The sequence below is a fragment of the Rhinolophus ferrumequinum genome, chromosome 13 (genome assembly GCF_004115265.2).
Source record: "Rhinolophus ferrumequinum isolate MPI-CBG mRhiFer1 chromosome 13, mRhiFer1_v1.p, whole genome shotgun sequence".
Taxonomy (NCBI): Eukaryota; Metazoa; Chordata; class Mammalia; order Chiroptera; family Rhinolophidae; genus Rhinolophus; species Rhinolophus ferrumequinum.
In genome coordinates, this window is record NC_046296.1 from 48,794,538 (window position 1) to 48,813,663 (window position 19,126).

Here is a 19,126-nt window from a genome sequence, read left to right on the forward strand (position 1 = left end):
TTTAGAAAAGTAAGAAATATTCAGGTTATATTCTTTTACTAGATTTTTCAGTTTCCGGCTCCAAACCTACTTAGAAACGTAAAAATCTTTGGGCCAAACAGCCAGATGTAATATTTTATTGTGTCAGGGTACTTCAATGTCCTACTTGGCGAAATCATTTTCAAAAATATTTTCTCTTTGGTGATAGATATAAAGTTCTATCTCCATGCCACAAAACCACCAATTGCCCTGGATCGCTGTTAATACTGGTTTTATACTTTCTGCACTGTTCGTAGAAAATGTACCTAAAAGTCTGAAAACAAAACCACGCTTGCTCCCAATTCATTTTTATTTCTTTGATTTGGCAAAAGTTGCCTTCACTGTGTTTTCTGGTTTCCAATGAACACAAAATTAGCCTAAGCGTTTGAACCCAACTTCTTTTAGTCTTTCTGAGATCACTGTTTTTGGTAAAATTTAAGCTACCTATCTGGACCTCTTGCATTTGTTATGTTGTCCCGTTCAAATGAGTGAGTTAGGAAGTGGTTTATAGCAGATATCTAAAAAGATTATGGAATTAGGGTCTCTATAGCTGTTTAACAACAGGACTTTATTGGAATTCCTCGGGATTCTGAGTTCAGGCTAGATGTTACGAAGTCCCCTTTGAGTCCTATAGTTCTCAGTTTTTGAATCAATATTAGAATGGTTTTGAAAGTGAGAGAAGCTTCTGATCACATAGTCCTCTGGGGTATTATTTTGAAAAGTGAGAAATAAACAACAACATTCAGGAGAGGAAAATATAGGAGTGGGATACTGAATTAAAATGAAAGGTTATGAGTTTTCCTTTCTGATGGAAAAATAGGTAATTCCAGAAATGTCTGATTTTTAAAAACAGGCTATGTTTACGAGCAGTTTTTGGTTCACAGTAAAACTCCACAGAAAGTGGAGTTCCTATATTCCCCGTTCCCAGAATCCCTCTGCCGCTCTCCCAGGCCCCCCCATTATCAACATCCCAGAAGCAGAGAGTACATTTGTTACCACTGATGACCCTACAGTGACACATCATTACCGCCCAGAGTCCGTAGTTTACATTCGGGTTGGTTCGCGATGTTCTACTCTCATTTTTCACTCCCTGTCTGGACAACAGAATTCATGTTGGCACTGGGAAAAAGGCCCTCAGCAGACAATCCCGTGCCCTCTTGTCTATTTATCACCAGTCTATTATCTCTTACCCAGTGGATGACCAGTTTGAAAAAGAAAGGCACTTAATATGGCTTCATCTGTTACTCAGACACCAAGTTTCAGCATTTCTTTCATAAACCCAGATTAGAGAGGCAGAACTACCAATGCTGACCATGCTAGTTAGTACTGTACCAGCTTCCCAATCCTTGCTCCAGCCCTTAGATCCCTCTTCCTCTGCTCGACTTTGTGTTTCCCTATAGGGTTTAGCACTTTCTAACCTATTATGTAGTTTCCTTATTAGTTTATTGCCTTCAAGAAGGTAGGGGATCTTTTTTTGTTCACTGACATAGCCCCAGTACCTAGAACAGGTACTGGCTGGCAGAGAGTATATATACATTTAATAAATATTTGTCAAATGAATGAATGAATGACGATGCTTTGTAAAAGACAGGGCTTTAGGGAGTGGAGTGGAGTGGTCATGGTGTGGAGTCCTAATTAGCTATGGCTAACCAGGTACTGTAAGCTACTAGCATGCCCTCTGCATTTGTTAGGCTCTAGCACCGCCTTCTATTGTGTGAACAGGATGCAAAGCACACTGAGGTCGAGAGATGTGTCCCCAACTCCATTTGTTGTCATACAAACTCCCACTTGGCCTAGATGCCCAAGTGGGAGAGCACAGCTGTTCCTGTCTGAAAGCAACATGCAGAGGCACGTGGACAGAGTCTGCAATGTCAAAGATCAGGGGGCATTTTTCCATAGGGGTGAGGGAACCGACGTGGTGACACTTAGGAATCTGACTGTCACAAATTTTCCTATTCTTTTCTAATTCACACATATTCTGGTGATGAAGAAACCATACCCTGAGTCACCTTATGAGAGGATAAACATTTTTCAAATGAATTAAAATTCCACAATAAAAAAATGAGAAAAAGTAAAAGAGCAAAATAATTGTGATCTAAAAAAAACAAGTGGATAAGATAAATCTGGATATAAAATAGTGAGCTAAGTGAAACAAGTAAAAAGTTTCCTTTGTTTTTCTATATAAGATAAAAGCTCTGGCCACAGAACACAAGAAGGTGGCAGGAGGAAATGAACCACAGTTGTGAGAAGAAAGGAAAGGACATATAAAGTAGGAAGTTAATCAAAAGGGTCCTGTTCCCAGTACTTTTCTGATATCCACGTGTGGGACTTGAGGCAAAAAACAGCTGAGGTCTGACAATGAAGTTCAAGAACTCATCCTAGAAAATCTGCTACATACCTCATTGCTGAATATCACTATGGTCACCTTTGAAGTACTCCCCTTGGGAAGCTATGCACCGATGCCAGCACCTAGTTCACCCTTCAAAGCAATTTTGGAACTCTTTTTCTGGAATGGCCATCACAGCTGTCGTCATATTAGGGGCCAGACCAGGTGAGTAGGGAGAGTGTTCCAATACAGTTATTTGTTTACTGGCTAAAAACTCCCTTAGAGACAGTGCCGTGTGAGCTGGTGCATTGTCGTGATGCAAGAACCATGAATTGTTGGTGAAAAGTTCAGGTCGTTTTCATCTAACTTTTTCATGCAGTCTTTTCAGCACTTCCAAATAGTAAACTTGGTTAACTGTTTGTCCAGTTGGTACAAATTCATAATGAATAACCCCTCTGATATCAAAAAGGTTACCAACATCACTGCAACCAGTTCATGAACTTAATTGTCTGACCTCGGATGGTACTTACTTATATCCATAAAGTATAACTATGTTACATTATTAAATACAAAAACAGTTTTCTATATATACTATTTACTTATTTACCCCCAATTTCCCTCCTGGAACGTGGACAAGCACTGTGTGTGTTTTGCCCTCAGACCAGTAACAGTGAGGGGTACAAGACAGGTACTCGGTATGTATTTGTTGAGTGAAAGAATAAATGAATACAAGAGCTGCTCATCCACCATCTCATTCTCACTGCATCCCAGATGAACTTCAAATAACACTGTTGTTTATTATCTCATGTGGGAGAAGGTATTTCTCCTTCCTCTTCCAGGTACGTGCTCCCTGAGTACCGCATAGAGAAGGGAAAGGAAGGAGCCAGTGGTGCTGTTTTTATTTCTACAGAATCTGCTGTGCTACTTGATACTTGAGATAGTTTACGTTGACAGAGTCTGCCTCTTCATTGTGGTTCAATAACTGTGACCAGAAGCTGACAACTCTCCAAGCCATGGGCAATTATGGAAGAACTCTCCTTCCCCAGCTGGGTGGCATTCATTTAGCCCTGCTTAGAGAAGGCTGTGCCAGCCCTAGCGTCAACATGGCGTCAGTTGTTTGAACCAGAAGTTCAGAAGTTGGATGACTATGAAGTAAGAGTTCTAGTCCCTTTCTCAATGTTAATTCAAGTACAGTAAGTCCTCACTTAATGTCGTCAATACGTTCCACAACTCGAAGAGAAATGATGTGTAATGGAACTAATATTACGGTGGGCTAATTGATATAATAAACAAGAGTTGAGGTCCCATGGCATCTCATCAATGTTATAACAAAACGACGTTCTTCGAGGACCTGCTGTATTATGCATAGAAGCTCCATAGCTGAGCCCCAGTCACATGGGCTGGCTTTATCCAACACCACAGCCAGGGGTAGAATCAGGACACACGCCTACTGCCACAAGTTTCAGTCCAACAAAAGAAAATTTGGACCAATTTAACATACTGGATCAAGCCCATAATAAATGAAAGCCTAGCAGAGCTTATTCTAGAAAGAGAATAACATGCCTAATAATTAGAAAGATTTCTAGATATACTGCTGTATATCAGCACAATATTCTAAACTACCTATTTAATTACTTATAAAATTGTCCAGTGTCTAGAGTAAAAAAATATGGACCAAGTGTCAGAGAGAGTGTACTCAGGTACAAAAATTCACAAAGCACTAGTAGTTTTCTAAACACTCATTTTTAAATTGAAGTCTTTGCCAAGTAAATGCCTAACAAAATTAGAACTGCAACTAAATTAGTGATTATATAACTCTCAAGTTACAGAAATCAGTATTTAAAATGATACAGAATTAAAGAAAAATTACTAAATACAAAAGAAAAAAATAAATGTGGATATATTTATATTAGTATATCCTTCTGGAATTATAGTTTTGACAAGCGAGCACTTGAGGTGACTTTTTTTGAACATAGTTTTTGCATGGCACAACCATTGGCAGTTATAACTTGGACCATATTTCAGTGAAAGAAGCCCTTACCAGTCATGATTTAGAGCTAACTGAAGAAGCAAACCTGCATCTTTCTGGAATGCAGGGAAATGAGCATTTTGCAAAACAGTTTCATCAGTGACTCAGATGTTGTGATCTCTCCAAAGAATGTATGCATTCATGCAGTGTCTTTCTTAAGAGCTCTAGTCTCAGAGCTCTAAGCATAAAATTAACATAAAACTCGAACCACGGAAATATGGAGTCCTTGTAAATCTCTCACGGCCACCTTTTTATGATGTTTTTCTCCATTTCCCAATTTTTGATCGCTTCCAAAATCTGCTTGCTCAAACCTCACCCTGCACTATCTCTTTTTCACTTGAAGCCAAATCTGGCATCGATGTTTTGTCTGCTCAGCAGGAGAGCAATTTCAACAATCTCCTGCTTTTTATAAGATCAGTTTATTCCTCCCAATATAGTAATTAGTTTCAGATGAACCTGGTCGCTGTTCCTCGGCCTGGTTCCACTGTGGTATGAGCAAGGAGAGCAGATACTTCCTGTTGCACTACTTTTTAGAGCAAAGACTTTGGGTATAATCATAGACTCAGAACAGAACCTTCGCAATTTATTTCTTTAAAACATAGCTGGGTTTTGATAACCTAGATTCTGAAAGAGATGATTATGGGAATATCCTCAGTTTACTTTTAAAAAGGTTCAGATGAATTATTTCTCAATTTATCAAACTATTAATATAATGCCATCAGAAACATAAATCTTATGAATATAACCAGTGTGGTCTCCCTGCAAACATACAGAGCTTGCAAATAGGAAGCCAACAGTAATCTTAACCTAACGAGCTTTTAGGGGATAATAAATACTGACAGGTAAGAAAATGATGGGCTTAGAGCTAAGGGTATCAGAGGAATAACTCTGGAAAACTCCTGCCGACAATGGTGCTGAGAAATCAAGCAAGACATTATTTTGATTAACAGAATGATGGAGATGATCTATACAAAGAATAATCAAAACAGGCACCGTCTCACGTTACACCCAGGAGGTTGCCACAGTTTTCCTTTAGGTCATCACTTGAGCGTTCTGACTCATTAATTCAGGACTAGTAGTGAAATCATCCATGAGTATTTTCACCATCACAACCTTAGGTTAGCCTATGTATAAATCCCAGCAACTCTGAGCTATGATTTCAGGGAGGAGTCAGCTTCACGCATCATGCTTGGAGGCCTTCAGTTGCGAGTTATCTCTTAGCATCTTTGCCTGTTTAAACAGAAAGCAATCTCCTCTCTGCCTTATCACGCAATAACGACATGATCTCTTATGGTTTACCTTACCTTGACAAGTACGGCCATCTGCAGAGATTGTGAAACCCTGTTCGCAGACGCAGTGAAAAGAACCATCTGTGTTTAAACACTCTCCATGAGGACCACAGAGTCCAGGCCGTTCACATTCATTAATATCTGGAATTGAAAAGACAGTCCCATATACTTAAAAAAAATCTGTTTTGTTTTCCTATGATATCAAATGTACAGTAAAGAAATCTATTACAAAATGGCCAGCACTTATTTTTGGTGGCACAACTACACCCGTTGTACATATACTGGACCATAAGACAAGTTGGAGTGCCATGAGAGAGAACTATTTAGGCTGAATCATATGAAATAGCCAATGTTCAATCATTTTTCAACTTACCAGAAAAAGCAATTTCATAGTTTTAACCCAAAGCTACCCTTATTTTAGAAATACTGGAGGCTTGAGGAGGCTAATAGAATCAACAACTCCTCTGTGCAATATTCTTCATCAGTGAGAAAGCTGTGTCCTCCTCTACCTTCTCCACCACGATGCACACAACTCTGCTGTAGCCCGTGTACCTTGTCACATCTATGTCTGTGGAACCTTAGGATGTGAACTTCTTAAGGGCATGGCTTGCATGTCTTATTTATAGTATTTGGTTCCTAAACAGTACTTCACAAATGTCTGCTGATTACATGAATGAAACAGACTCCAATCTATATTTCACTGAAAATGGATAAAAGAAAGAAAATACAAGAAAAAGAAGGCCTTTTAGACTAGTGAAGTTCCAATTATTTGCAGAGCTTTGTGATGATGAAATGGGTGAATGAGAGTCAACTGTTTACTGCAGTCAAAAAGTAGTAGCTACTACTGGTACAACGCGCAAGCAAATCATGCTATAGTTCAGCTTATGCTGACCATCGCACACTATGCTTGCCTGTCCTTTATGAAGAGTGATTAGGCTCCCCATGGCCAGAGTCACGATGTCCTTGAACAATGACAAAGCATGAAGTGTTCGGAGTAAGTATAATGTTCTTTCAAGGAAGTCCTAATCACATTGACTAGGAGCACCCACGGTGACAACCTAAGGAATCCTGGAAAATAGTTCATTTGTTCACACTGGTACGAACACATGCAACTGGCCTATTTACACTGTGTTTTAATTGTTTTACTCATCTGTGACCCTACATTGATTGCTTCTTGAGGAGAACTGTATATTTTAACTCTGAGTCCCCAGCTTCTAGTATAGCACATTACTAGTGTATTATGAATGTTTCCACCACAAAATTTCAGTTATGTTCAAATTCTACTAACAGAATAATGACTGGCTAAGATTTTCTTAGTTACTTGGGGTTATAAAGGAAAAAAGATCAAAAATAAATAAAGAAAAAAAGATAACACTAAAAAAAGAAAAATTAAAAAAGAAAATCAAGCAAACAAGCAAACAAAAACCAAAGGAAAAAGAAAAATCAAAAACAAACAAAAAATGAAAAACAAAAAAAGAAAAAACATTGGGATCATAAACACTATCATAGGTCCTCTGTACCGTCAAGGAAAGTAGGTCATTTTCCTATTTTCCTGAAGTCTCCTAGACCCTCCTTTATCTCTTACTAAAGAGGTCCTGGATACGTCCTCTTAGATGTCCATCTTTAATGCAATTAAAAACATTTACTGAGTACTTCCTATGGGAAGGTTGAATAGGATGTGGTCCCTGCTATTATGAAGCTCACAATGTAACAGGGGAGGCAGGAACCCACATGAATAACTGCAAAGCAACGAGCCCTTCCTATTGACCTCTATCTAGAACATGCTTAGGCACCAACCATGAAGTTCTCTTCTGCAAGAAAGTCATCCCCTGCCCTGCCTCCAGAATCACCTGGGGCTTTTTTTTTTTTTTTTTTTTTACCTTGTTGATCTCATTGTGCAATAAGAATTCTGGCAATATCATTGATTTATCCATCTCTCTGTATTAATCCTGAACTCTTTACCCTTCCATCTGCCATATAATTCAGACTCGTTGGCCTATCCATTGCCAAATCAAAATAAAAAACAAATAAGAAACCAAGCAGGAATTACTCATTGTCTTATAAATCCTTCCATTCTTGTTATTGTTGCTAATTTTAAAATATTTCAAGGAAGAGGAATGAATCATTTTCTACTTAACTGTTTCTCAACATAATTTCATACTGAAAAATTGTTCACGTTTTATAAAAAGTGATTACCTTCTATTATTGCTCTAACTACTGACAATACCTTACACTGGTAATCTCTATTGAACTCTGACTTTCTCTTGGCCTTCACTTTCACTCTTTCTTTCCAATCTGCTGCCTACAGTTACCTTTACATTGGCAAAGAGGTGTCAAAACGTTCCATTGGTCTAGAAATCAAGCCCAAGGTCCATATCCATTTTGCGAAGCCCTAGAGGTAATCAGAGACCACCTCCTTATTTTATCCCATGACCCAATGTAGCCATTTAAAAGGCTGCCTGCTTTTCAACTTCTCACAGGGAATAATGTGCATAAAGTTCTTGCTTCAAGAGAAGTCAATGATTAACAAATAATTGTATAAAAAGTTTGATGACAGGAACTAAAAATGAATTCCCAGACTTTTTTCCAGGAAACCACTAAGAAAGAACAACACGAATATCTGGAACTAGAGAAACATATGCATTCAATTTAGGTTGTACTTATTGAGGCATTTCTGAACTATGTTGCTAGTAACTCAGCTGAAAGCCAGACTATATTTAAGTTGGGTTTCTTTCATGGGTCCGAGATTCCACAGAAATTCACAATTTGGCATGTGTAAGTCAAAACGTGAAACTGAAGTGTGTTCTGAATCTCAAATGTATGCTGCCACATTCCTAAAGAGACAATTATGGAATTTTCATGCTGTCTGTATATCATCGTTAATTTTGCTGGGGGAGGAGACTCTTAAACACACTTCCCTTTGAAAATGCCTTACTGATAGGGAACTTTCTTCATATTATCAGGTAAGGTTTAAAGTTTATGCCTATCACACGTTGTTATTCAAACACATCCCACGGTTATTTGCATTGTTTCATCAATTACATTTTCAGCATTAAAACAAACTCTGAAAATCTACACCAGTCTACAGAATGCGGACATGACGATGGGATTAGGTAGAAACAGGTTACTAACTACAAATGGAGGAAAAGATCACAAAGTTGCCTCCAGAAACATAGGGAAAAAAAGATGATTCAAAACAAGGTGAGTGGACATGCCGTCATAAATAGCCTCGATAGAAGACAGTCGGTGCTAGAGCAGATTCATCGATGATATTCTTTAAACAGTATTAAAGCCTGCTTCAGCAATACTTTTCATTCATTTGGATTTAAAATATTTTAAGCAGACATAGTAATTTATTCTGGAAAACAGCAATCACCAATGAAATCAACTTAATAATGATAGTCAATAAAACATGTTTAGAGCAGTCACATACTTGCAAGTTGACATTAAAATCACAAACAAATTAATGTACTGAGAGAAGATAACAGTGCAATTAATGAATCAGGTGACTAAATTAGTTCCTTGTGATTTAACTCTAGATGTTTAACAGTAAAATTTGCAATATCAAATCAAATTCATGCTAAGACTTGGTTTTGCCTCTATTCTATCAAAAAAAAAATTGTGACAAGAGATCTCAGAAAAGAAAATACTGCTTTTCAGTCAGAAAGTCTGTAACAAAAACAGGATTCAGACTATTTGTTTGTTTGTTTGTTTTGGAGCATCTCTTGACATTTTTATATAAATCAAGATTCATTCTGTTAAGATGTGAAAATCCCGAAATGGATAGATATTCTCACATAAATTTCTAATTTGAATGTTTCTTCTCTATTGCAGTAAGTCCAAATACCTTTAAATTCTGCATTGGAAATATCGAAAATTTGAAATTCACCTTATTGAATCATGATGGCAAATATATGATACAAAACAAGGTACACAGTACTGTATTTAAATCTTGGGATCGATAAGGGAATTAATTTTAAAAGATTCTGAGGCAAAGGCCCAGGTCTTTGTATCTCAGTGATTCTCAGCTGGGTATGGACAATGATATGCATATAGGATATAACATTATTCCACTAGCACGTCTTAAAGAGTAAACGCCAACTTCCCTGTCAAGAATACTGTGATTTGGGACATGTGAGAGGAGATATATTTTATGACAATCTAGAATAAAAACGTCATGCATGTTCAGTAGTAGTGGATAAAGAATAACTTCAACTATCCTTCATTTATATGTTCCTTTGGGATAGGCTACTAAGTTCCATAATGGCAGAGGAACAATCAAAAATATTTATCCAAGAATCAGAAATAAATATGTGTCAAGATAAGTATCAGTGTGTGCTTTCAAAGGAAAAAATAGGCAGGGATTTACGAAGACGAATAAATATAGGAAAACTTGTGGGGCAGCCAGGTACAACTAAAAATGTTGAGACACAGGATCTAAACAATCTGATTTTTCAGTCCCCACATCAATAATGAGTCCATGTGTTGCACTGGGAAAAATAACTGCACCTCACAATCTTCTTTCTTTTGGCTGTAAATTCAGTAATAACTGGTATCGCAATGTAGAGAACAGCAGTGAAAAAAGATATTGGGTTCCAAGCTCTACTGCTTACTAAGGAGGAGCAAGCTAATTAATTTCTCTGAGCCTCAATTATTTATGCATAAAACGGATGTAAGAAAATCTACCTTTTAAGTTCTGTAAGAATTAAATGTGGTACCTACAATACTCGGTGCATAGCAGGTGCTCGATGAAAGCTGCGGTAATTAGTGCTGTATTCTTATTAGTCCCTTGTGCCTACCGTACTGTTGAATGGGAGATTAGATGTGATAGTACTTTGAAAAAATATAAAGTCCTGTCCTTTATAGTTTTGATCAAATTATTAACGAGGTATTTTTCGGAAGAGAAAAAGCTGAATACTGGATAAAAAAAAGGGATAAGGTTAAGAATAAACACCAGCTATGGTACAAAATGACATATGCCTGTGAAGGATATAAAAGAGCTAGAGCGATCATTTAGAATCAAGTACCAAGGTTGGCTCATGGAAGAAACAGCAAATTGTGATCTCAGTCACCACACAGCATGCAAAGCAAGGACACAATTCTAAAACACACGAGTTTCAGTGAATACCAAGGTGCCATGCAAAGGAGAACTACCTATATGTACTTGACTCAGATTCAAGAAAGATATTTAACAACACAAATAGGCATAACTCATTTACATATAAAGCAAGTTATAAAACCACAGACCATTATCAGGAAGCATCTAGAACTGAAGAACCATGTAAATGATAACTTAAAGAGGGAGAGAGAAGTACCTTGACATCCTTTATTGTCATTTAGCTGGAATCCATCTGGACAAGTACAATCAAAGGACCCTTCTGTATTAATGCAATCTCCTCCCTGGCAAACATTATTATCTTCCAAGCATTCGTTGACATCTACAAATCAATTTAAAAAATTTTTAAAGATTAAAAAAAACTGTACCATAAACAGGTATTTTTCCTTACCTTTACACACAAAAATCACATGAATGTACATTATTTTACATCACTCATAACACAAGATTTTAAACGAATGGCAGCTTTTCAACTTTCCGAGTTTTTTTAAAAAATAAAACTTTTTGAAAGGATTTTAACTTTGAACAATACACAAACTGAAATTTTAACATCAAATGAAACATACTGGAAGAGGAAAAGTCAAAATTCTGTAACAAAGAATAATTTACTTGGCTATATTCTTGGTGATGATAGAGAATAAAAATATCCTTTAAATACGTATTGTTAAGAATATCTTGAGTATCTATTTATACAAGATCCTGTATTATGCATTACAGGAAAAATTTAAAAGTATTTGGCATGGTCCCTGCCCCTAAAGAGGAATGATTGTTCAAAAAAATTTGTATTAATAAAAATAAATGCGTGAAATATTAAATTGTTATAGAAGTCCAAAACAATTTAACATAAGAACTGTCAAAAACGTAATTATTTGTTAAAAGAACAGTGCCAATTTCAGGTGTCACATGAATTTAGAGAAGAGATATCATAAAGGTCAAAGAAGGCTTCATGTAACAAAAGGAATTTACTTGGAGTCTTGACAACAGGATGGAAACTGGAGGAGGAGGAAGAAGAGGGGCTTTTGGCAGAAAGGGATTCAGCAAGATCAAAGCTTCGTTGAAGTCACTGACTCAGCAGCTGTCGCAAAAGGTTTGATGTTGCCTGGATTTTCAAATGTATATATTTATAGCATATGTGCAACTAGACATGGTTTACGTAACCAATAATGACTTCTGACTGTGAGCATGTGAGACAATTAATGACCCCCCTCACTTCACGAATGCTAGGCAGCTCTTTCCAGAGGGCTGTTTAGAACATTTACTCCTAGTCAGAGCTCATTATTCCTAACACATTCCATGAGTCCCTCTTCTGTTGTCTGTGCAGGATTTAAATGATTAGCATAGAAGCAGGCTAAGGAACAAAACCTTCTTTGTTTTCTCAGAATTTGGCATACTATGGCATTTCTTGCAAATAATTATGATTGCTGTTAATATATATGAGAAGCTCCAAGAGGAAGTAAATGTGGAGACTGGTGCAGTCTCTCTCATTCTCCTTCCTGTCTAGTTCAAAATATGGGGGCATCAAATTAAATTGCCTTCATAGAACCCAATCAACCAGTTAACTCACTATGTACCATTTATGGGGCCAATAAAAGAGCTTATAATTTCATTCTACCAAAATAAAAAGTTATGATGATGTTCACCCATATTTAAAATGTTTCTGAATACGGATTCTAAAACATAAAATATAGCTGATGTGACTATCAGCACTGAAGTGGGTTATCACTTTGTCTTTAGTATGTTTTCCCAACTTCACTGCAGTATAATTTACATACAATAAATAAATGTATTTACTTTTAACAGTCCATTTCAATGAGCTTTGATAAATATAGATTCATTTGTGATCACAATCGTCATCAACGTATAGCATTTCCGTATTGATTTGTATCTGCTGAGATCCATTGCTGAGTTCTTAAATCATTGCAAATGAGGTCATTTTTAAAGGAATGGATGAATTTAACAAACTATATATTAGGTTGGTGCAAAAGTAATTGCGGTTTAGAAGGTTAAAAATTATTGCAAAAACTGCAATTAGTTTTGCACCAACCTAATATCTTCCTTACTCATCATGTTGTTATCTCCCTCACTAGAATGTAAGCTCTGTGAGGGCAGGACTTTCTGATTTTGGTTTATTACGTTATGCCTTGTGCTTATTACAGCAGTGCCTGGGACATATTTAGCACTTAATAAATATTCGTTGAACAAAAAGTATAAATGAATGATTCTGACAAGGGAAGAAATACTATTACTTCTTTCCACCTTTTTTGATTTGGTCCACAAAGAAATGACCAAAAGAGAAGGGCCACAGGAAGACAGAGTCAATCAGGAATATTTTTCTCAGAATTTGCAAGGGATTAGCAGGGAGCAACCACCGTGAGGCGCTGGGGAAGGTGCCAAAATAGTCATGGAATTAGAGATTGTGCCTGGAAGGGGAACAAGTCAGAGACAGAGCCTTGGAAGGTGGAGATGTCTAGACTTCTAATAACCAGGACAACCTGAGGTAACCCCGTTGTCACAGACGAAGTGGCTACTGAGCCTGCTGGAGTAAGTAGCACACAGAAATGAACATCACACTTGGGTTATGTTATGACTCTAAGAGAAGGCCAGTGGCAGGATTGCAGGATAACACTGTAAGAAAACAAGATCTTTGCCAGAGTTATTAGAGGCAAGTTACACATGTAAATATAAAAGCCAACAAAAAAGATGGCTCTTCTCCCCACAGCTGTGAGAAGCATGTGAACAGTCACTGTGCGGCTAATTACAGCTAAATACCACTAGGGAGGGTCAGAAACAATACTGGTTGCACATTAGCCAGCTGAAGTGCGAATACAGTCTCAAGGGAGAGCTGACTTAGCTGGATGGACTCCAGTACTATTTATAACCTAGAACAGTAGGGAAATTAGCCCTACTGACCTTGTGAAAAAAGGGCCAATTATATAGTCCACAAGAAGCTTTCTCATGGAACATAATAGTACCTTATAAACATACATGTGAATAATGGCGAGCAAGTTGGCTACAACGGTTTTGTTTCGCTTTTCATGCAATGGGTGTTTATAGAATAAACTCTTGAACTTCTGATAAGATGGTTGCACATTAAAACAGCCAAAATAGAGGACCACGCCCTCTAAGGACGACTTAATCAACGGCATGGTCACCGCGTGGCTAGGACAGATTTGGGGCAGAGGGCTCTCAGCGCCTTACCTGGGCCTTGCCACAGCAGGTTCTTCCATGACTGGCTCCTCCCAACAAGACTGCCTTTCCCACTTTGGAATGCCACTGTGTTGGATCACTGACATTTACCCATATGTTACAGGGCTCCCCAAACATGATTTTTCACACAAATTTTATTATATTGATTTACCACTGGTCTGCCCATTTGCCTGTTTTCCAGTACGTATGTTGATCACAACTTTTCATAGGTGTTATTAGCCCTTTGAAGACCATTACAACTTTAGGAACAAATCCTAGAAGACCACTGACTGATTCTACGATAACGCAAATTTATGGCTCCTGAAACTGCCAGCATTGCCCTCCAGAAGGGTTGTAATTGCTTGTGCTGAGTTCTCTGGTCAGAAAAGTAGGAGGCTGTAATGGACAATGGATCTTTCCCAACCAACTGGGAAGTGCAAAAGTAGCTAGGGCCATGGAACTATGGGCCACAAAACCAATCATTAGATAGTTCATGTACTGCAGGACTCTTAACTCTCCAAGTGGGGCCCAGACCTGCCATGCTCACATTTCTGATTTCACAACTGATAGGGTCTAAATGCAGTAACAAGGGAAAAAACTGTTAACTGGGTGGATACGGAAAACAGAGAGAGTGACAGACGGGTAACAGACTGGCTCAGCAGCCCTGACCACCTGAGAGAGGTTCTGAACCATGGCAAGTAGGGAAAGTGGTTACTAATGGGGGCCAAATATATGGAACAGAAGGAGACTAGACTTTGGGTGAAGAGCACACAATACAAAATATAAATGATCTTATTATGGAATTGCACACGTGCAACTGATAGAATGTTGTGGGGACAGAGCCAGGAGTGCAGTTTCCACGCTCTCGGCCTCACGTGGAAAGGTGCTGGCTCAGGTAGTAAATGGCCATCAACTGTGACTGGATGGCCATCAGCTGTGGCTAGTTGGCCGTCAGCTGTAACCAGTGAGCCATTGGCCACTAATATAACTGCCGTGGCTAAGCTAGCAGAAAATGGGGGCTAGCAAGGAGATGGTGGCTGAGCTAGCAAGCGGCAGAGTATGGATTGCGGACTGCAGAGAGGTGGACGCTGCCAGCGAGAATATAATGGTTTGACTCCCCCATCTATGTCTCCGGGGGTGCTCCTTTTGGGCCTCACCATGTCCTGTGTTCTTATGTGGGGAGCAGAACCAGAGACCCCGTAGGCCGCCCCGCATGACAAATCTATTAACCAATGTCACCCCAATACATTTAAATTAATTAAAAAAAATAAAGTGTCCTCGAAAATCGTAAAAATGAAAAATAGAGAAAGAGAGAAAGTGGTTAACAACTGCACAATACTGTATACATGGGATGTCTTTTAGAAATATTTTATGCAAAAAGCTCAAAACCGAATTAAAGTTTGGCTCTTAAAAACATTCCAGTTATCTGGAAAATTAACTTGGATTGACTTATGTGGAACATCTGGATGCTGGGCCTGCATAAATCAGGTGTTACAGTTCCGAACTACACACCCAGGGCAAACCATCTACAGCTGAGAAAAGTTAAACTGTTCTTTACCCCTTTCGCTGGCACAACTCTTCTAAAAAAACAGTTCCAAGCAATGCAAAAGAAAACCTGGATTTCACTCCCTTCTTTGCATTATTTGTGTGACCGTGGGGAAAATACTTCGCAGAGTCCTAATATCTTCAACTGTGAAGTCCAAAGGTTGGGCTCAAGGACAGGGGCTGGGATAATGCCCAGATTTCCCCGATTCTGGCATTTGTCTGATTTCTGATTCTGAAATCAGAAGCAATTCTCACCTTCACAATGGTCCCCGAGGGTGGATGCTCTGTAACCCTGGTCACAAACACAGCGGAAGGAGCCCTCTGTGTTCCTGCACTGCCCATTAGTGCAAAGATGCTGGTGCTGGCATTCATCAATATCTATAAGCAAGAGAGGAAAAAGCAACTGCAGAAATGGTGCTTTAAAAATACTTTTAGACATTCATGCAAAGGAAGTCTATCAACTATCTTGGTTAAAATTAACTGAGATTAGATTTTTCATCATGTGAATTAAACTGTCCTCTAGTGAAAAGTCATTAACCCCCTGGTAGGGAAAAATACAGATGAATTTAAAATTTTAATCAACGTGTTTAGAACCTGTATATATTTATCCCTCTGTTCACTGATAAGTAGCAAACACTTTGCTGTCATCCGTGAGCCTCCACTAGACTTCTTAGATTTCCTCCATAGATTCTACTTTGACACTCTGAGTTTACAAGCATGTAGGCCTATTATAGTCTAATGCAGGGGTCAGTACGCTACAGCCCAGCGCCTACTACTATAAATGAAATTGTATTGGAAAATAGTACCACATATTCATTTACTCTCGGACCCTTAACTCTGACCCCTGATCATCGCATACACATTATTTCTTTTTCACTCATTTACCCTTCAGTTCCATATTCACCAGGCTTCCGATTCCATCTCTCTACATAACAATGATTTTTTTTTTGGCCAACTCTAATGGCCATTCCCTTCTCTCAGCCCATGTGATGTCTACATTGCCAACAGATCTCTCTTCCTTAACCCACATATCCCTGGGTTTGTAAGCTTCCTGTGGGCAGGGACGATGTCTGCAACAGCCTCTCTCACTTCTCAGATGGCCTAGTGTCTTTACAATTGGCGGGCATTCAATTCATGTTTGTTAACAGACTTTGTTCATAACATTCGAGTATATTTATCTCCTTCTGGCAACATAATTCTGGGAGTAAACACAAACATCAGTTTCCACAGGGACCCCGCACCATTGCTCTCCCCAACTGGGATTACATCCTTTTGTGTTTTCACAGCATTTCCCACCTAAAATTGGTTTGCCCCTCCTAATAATCGGGTGAGTGGTTCTGCATGTTTCTGACGTTTCTTTGGTAGTGATATCACAGGCTCTTCAAAAGAAAGGACTGTGACTATTACAGCCTTCTTACATCATGTGTAGACCTCTTCTTGCATTATACATTCATCGTAGTTTTCTCTGCACGGCAAGCATTTGATAAATGCTTAGCTAACTGAGGTCAGGAGTCCTAAAGGTGTAAAACTTTGAGAGGCACTCATAGAATCTAGAACCGATTACTTAATTTATCTGTGTAGAAGAGTGTGCTTGTGTGTGTTCTAACATTCTCCAGTGTGAGAGTAGGTGTTTCTGTATTCTAGAAAGGGATAATCGGGGAAGATTATGGTACTATTGGTAGATAACTTTGTAGTTCCATCATGTAATGTCTCTCTTATGACACCATCTCAGGAGACCATTTTACTCACTAAATATTCAAAGTTTATATATAAATACAGATATATTTCCTTATAATAAAACTGATTGTGGGGACAGAGCCAGGAGTGCAGTTTCCAGGCTCTCAGCCTCACGTAGAAAATGGCCATCAACTGTGATTGGATGGCCATCAGCTGTGGCTAGTTGGCCGTCAGCTGTAACCAGTGAGCCACTGGCCATGAATGTAACTGCCATGGCTAAGCTAGCAGAAAATGGGGGCTAGCAAGAAGATGGTGCTGAGCTAGCAAGCGCGGATTGCAGTTAGCATGGAGGATTGCAGCTAGCAAGTGGGGTTGGTTGGCAAAGAGAAGTGGACGGCGGGTTGCTGATCGTGTGGCTCCCGCTTCCTGTGTCTCCAACCCAGCTGCCAGCGAGAATATAGTGGTATGACTCCCCTATCTATGGCTCCGTGGGTGTTCCTTTTTGGCCTCACCATGTCCTGCGTTCTTATGTGGGGAGCGGGAGCTGAGATCCTGCCTGACACCCAGCATGACACTGATCTTATACGGTATGTATTCTGTTCTTAGATAAATGACATTTCTTTTCAGGAACTATGGACAATTGTGCTTGTCACAGGTGATACATAATACCTTGAAGCTCAAGAAGCATATATTTATTGGTATGTAATTTAGTATAAAGTTAAATAAAAATTTTTAAAGTCTAAGGTTAACCCCAATGAAGTCCAAAATCCTATCATCTGTAAGAACAGGACATATTTCACAACTTTAACCCTGAATATAAGCGGGACACTATTTATTTCAGTCTTGATGATAAGTTGTCTTTAGTGATATATTTTTTAAAAGGAACAAAACTTTTAAAGCTAAATACACACAAAAGCTAAGGTCAATAACATTTCACGGCACAATACCAGGCTGATATAATGACCTAATTCCTGAAATCTTAGTATGTAAAACTTCCCAATTAATTTAATAGACTTGATTTTCTGTAGTAAGGAATTATGGGAAGCCATAATTTTTCTTCCTCATATGAATCAGTGGACGGCCACTGATCACTAATACCATATTTTTCAAAGTTAAGCTTTTTCTATCCTGTTTCATTGACTTTCTTGACCAAAGTTTAAGTCCCTTGCTTTCTGGCACTGTAAAGCAATCGTCTATGTAGTTTCTCAAAGACACACTCACTTTACTGAATGCACAATTTTTCAGGCCAGATGTCTTAAATTAAAATCACAGTCGCTCACGCTGCCACACTCCTACCTTCACACTGGTCTTTCGCTGCTGACAACTGGTACCCCTGCCCACAGGTACACCTGAAGGAGCCCTCGGTATTTTTGCACTGTCCATTTATGCAGAGATTCCCTTGCTGACATTCATCAATATCTGTAAACACAAACAATAGCAATTGTTTTAAATTAGGTCATATCTAGAGACCCCGTTAGCTCAACTTTGAGACCATAAATCAAAGCCCTCCCTTTCCAGGCTGGCCTTTTGAGGTATCACCCACAACAACAACAACAACAAAATTTTATAAACAAAGAAAAAGGTACCACCCAGGAGACTGTAGTGCTCTCTATAATGCATTCTGGGGTTATGCTTACAAAAATAATAGCACTTCCTAGATGAGACACAATAAACTTTAGTATGATGCAGCCTACCAGTGTTCCTCCTATCCACCTCAGTATGCTGAACTGTAGAACGGAAACAGCTACAAATAATGATAAATTTATGAGCAAGTTAAAGCTACTTTTAATATAATACCAAGCCTTCTGTCATCTCTCTCATACGTTGGATATAGCAGATATGTAATATGAAATATTTCAGAGAGAACCATAAGCACAAAATAATGACAATCCAACAGTTTGTAGACCTGTAGAGTTTCATGAAAGGAGGCAGAATGCAGA

General features: G+C 38.6%; 1 protein-coding gene across 10 annotated transcripts in view; it reads right to left on the reverse strand.

Moving 5' to 3' along the window:
- LTBP1 (latent transforming growth factor beta binding protein 1) overlaps window positions 1-19,126 on the reverse strand; it is a 348,164-nt gene that overhangs the window by 61,380 nt on the left and 267,658 nt on the right. For all 10 annotated transcript variants that reach the window (XM_033124736.1, XM_033124740.1, XM_033124734.1 and 7 more), the window contains 4 exons: window positions 18,483-18,605; window positions 15,765-15,887; window positions 10,978-11,100; window positions 5,678-5,803 (listed from right to left, as the gene is read on the reverse strand). In XM_033124736.1, the coding sequence (XP_032980627.1) occupies window positions 5,678-5,803; window positions 10,978-11,100; window positions 15,765-15,887; window positions 18,483-18,605 (495 nt within the window). The remainder of the gene's footprint in view (window positions 1-5,677; window positions 5,804-10,977; window positions 11,101-15,764; window positions 15,888-18,482; window positions 18,606-19,126) is intronic.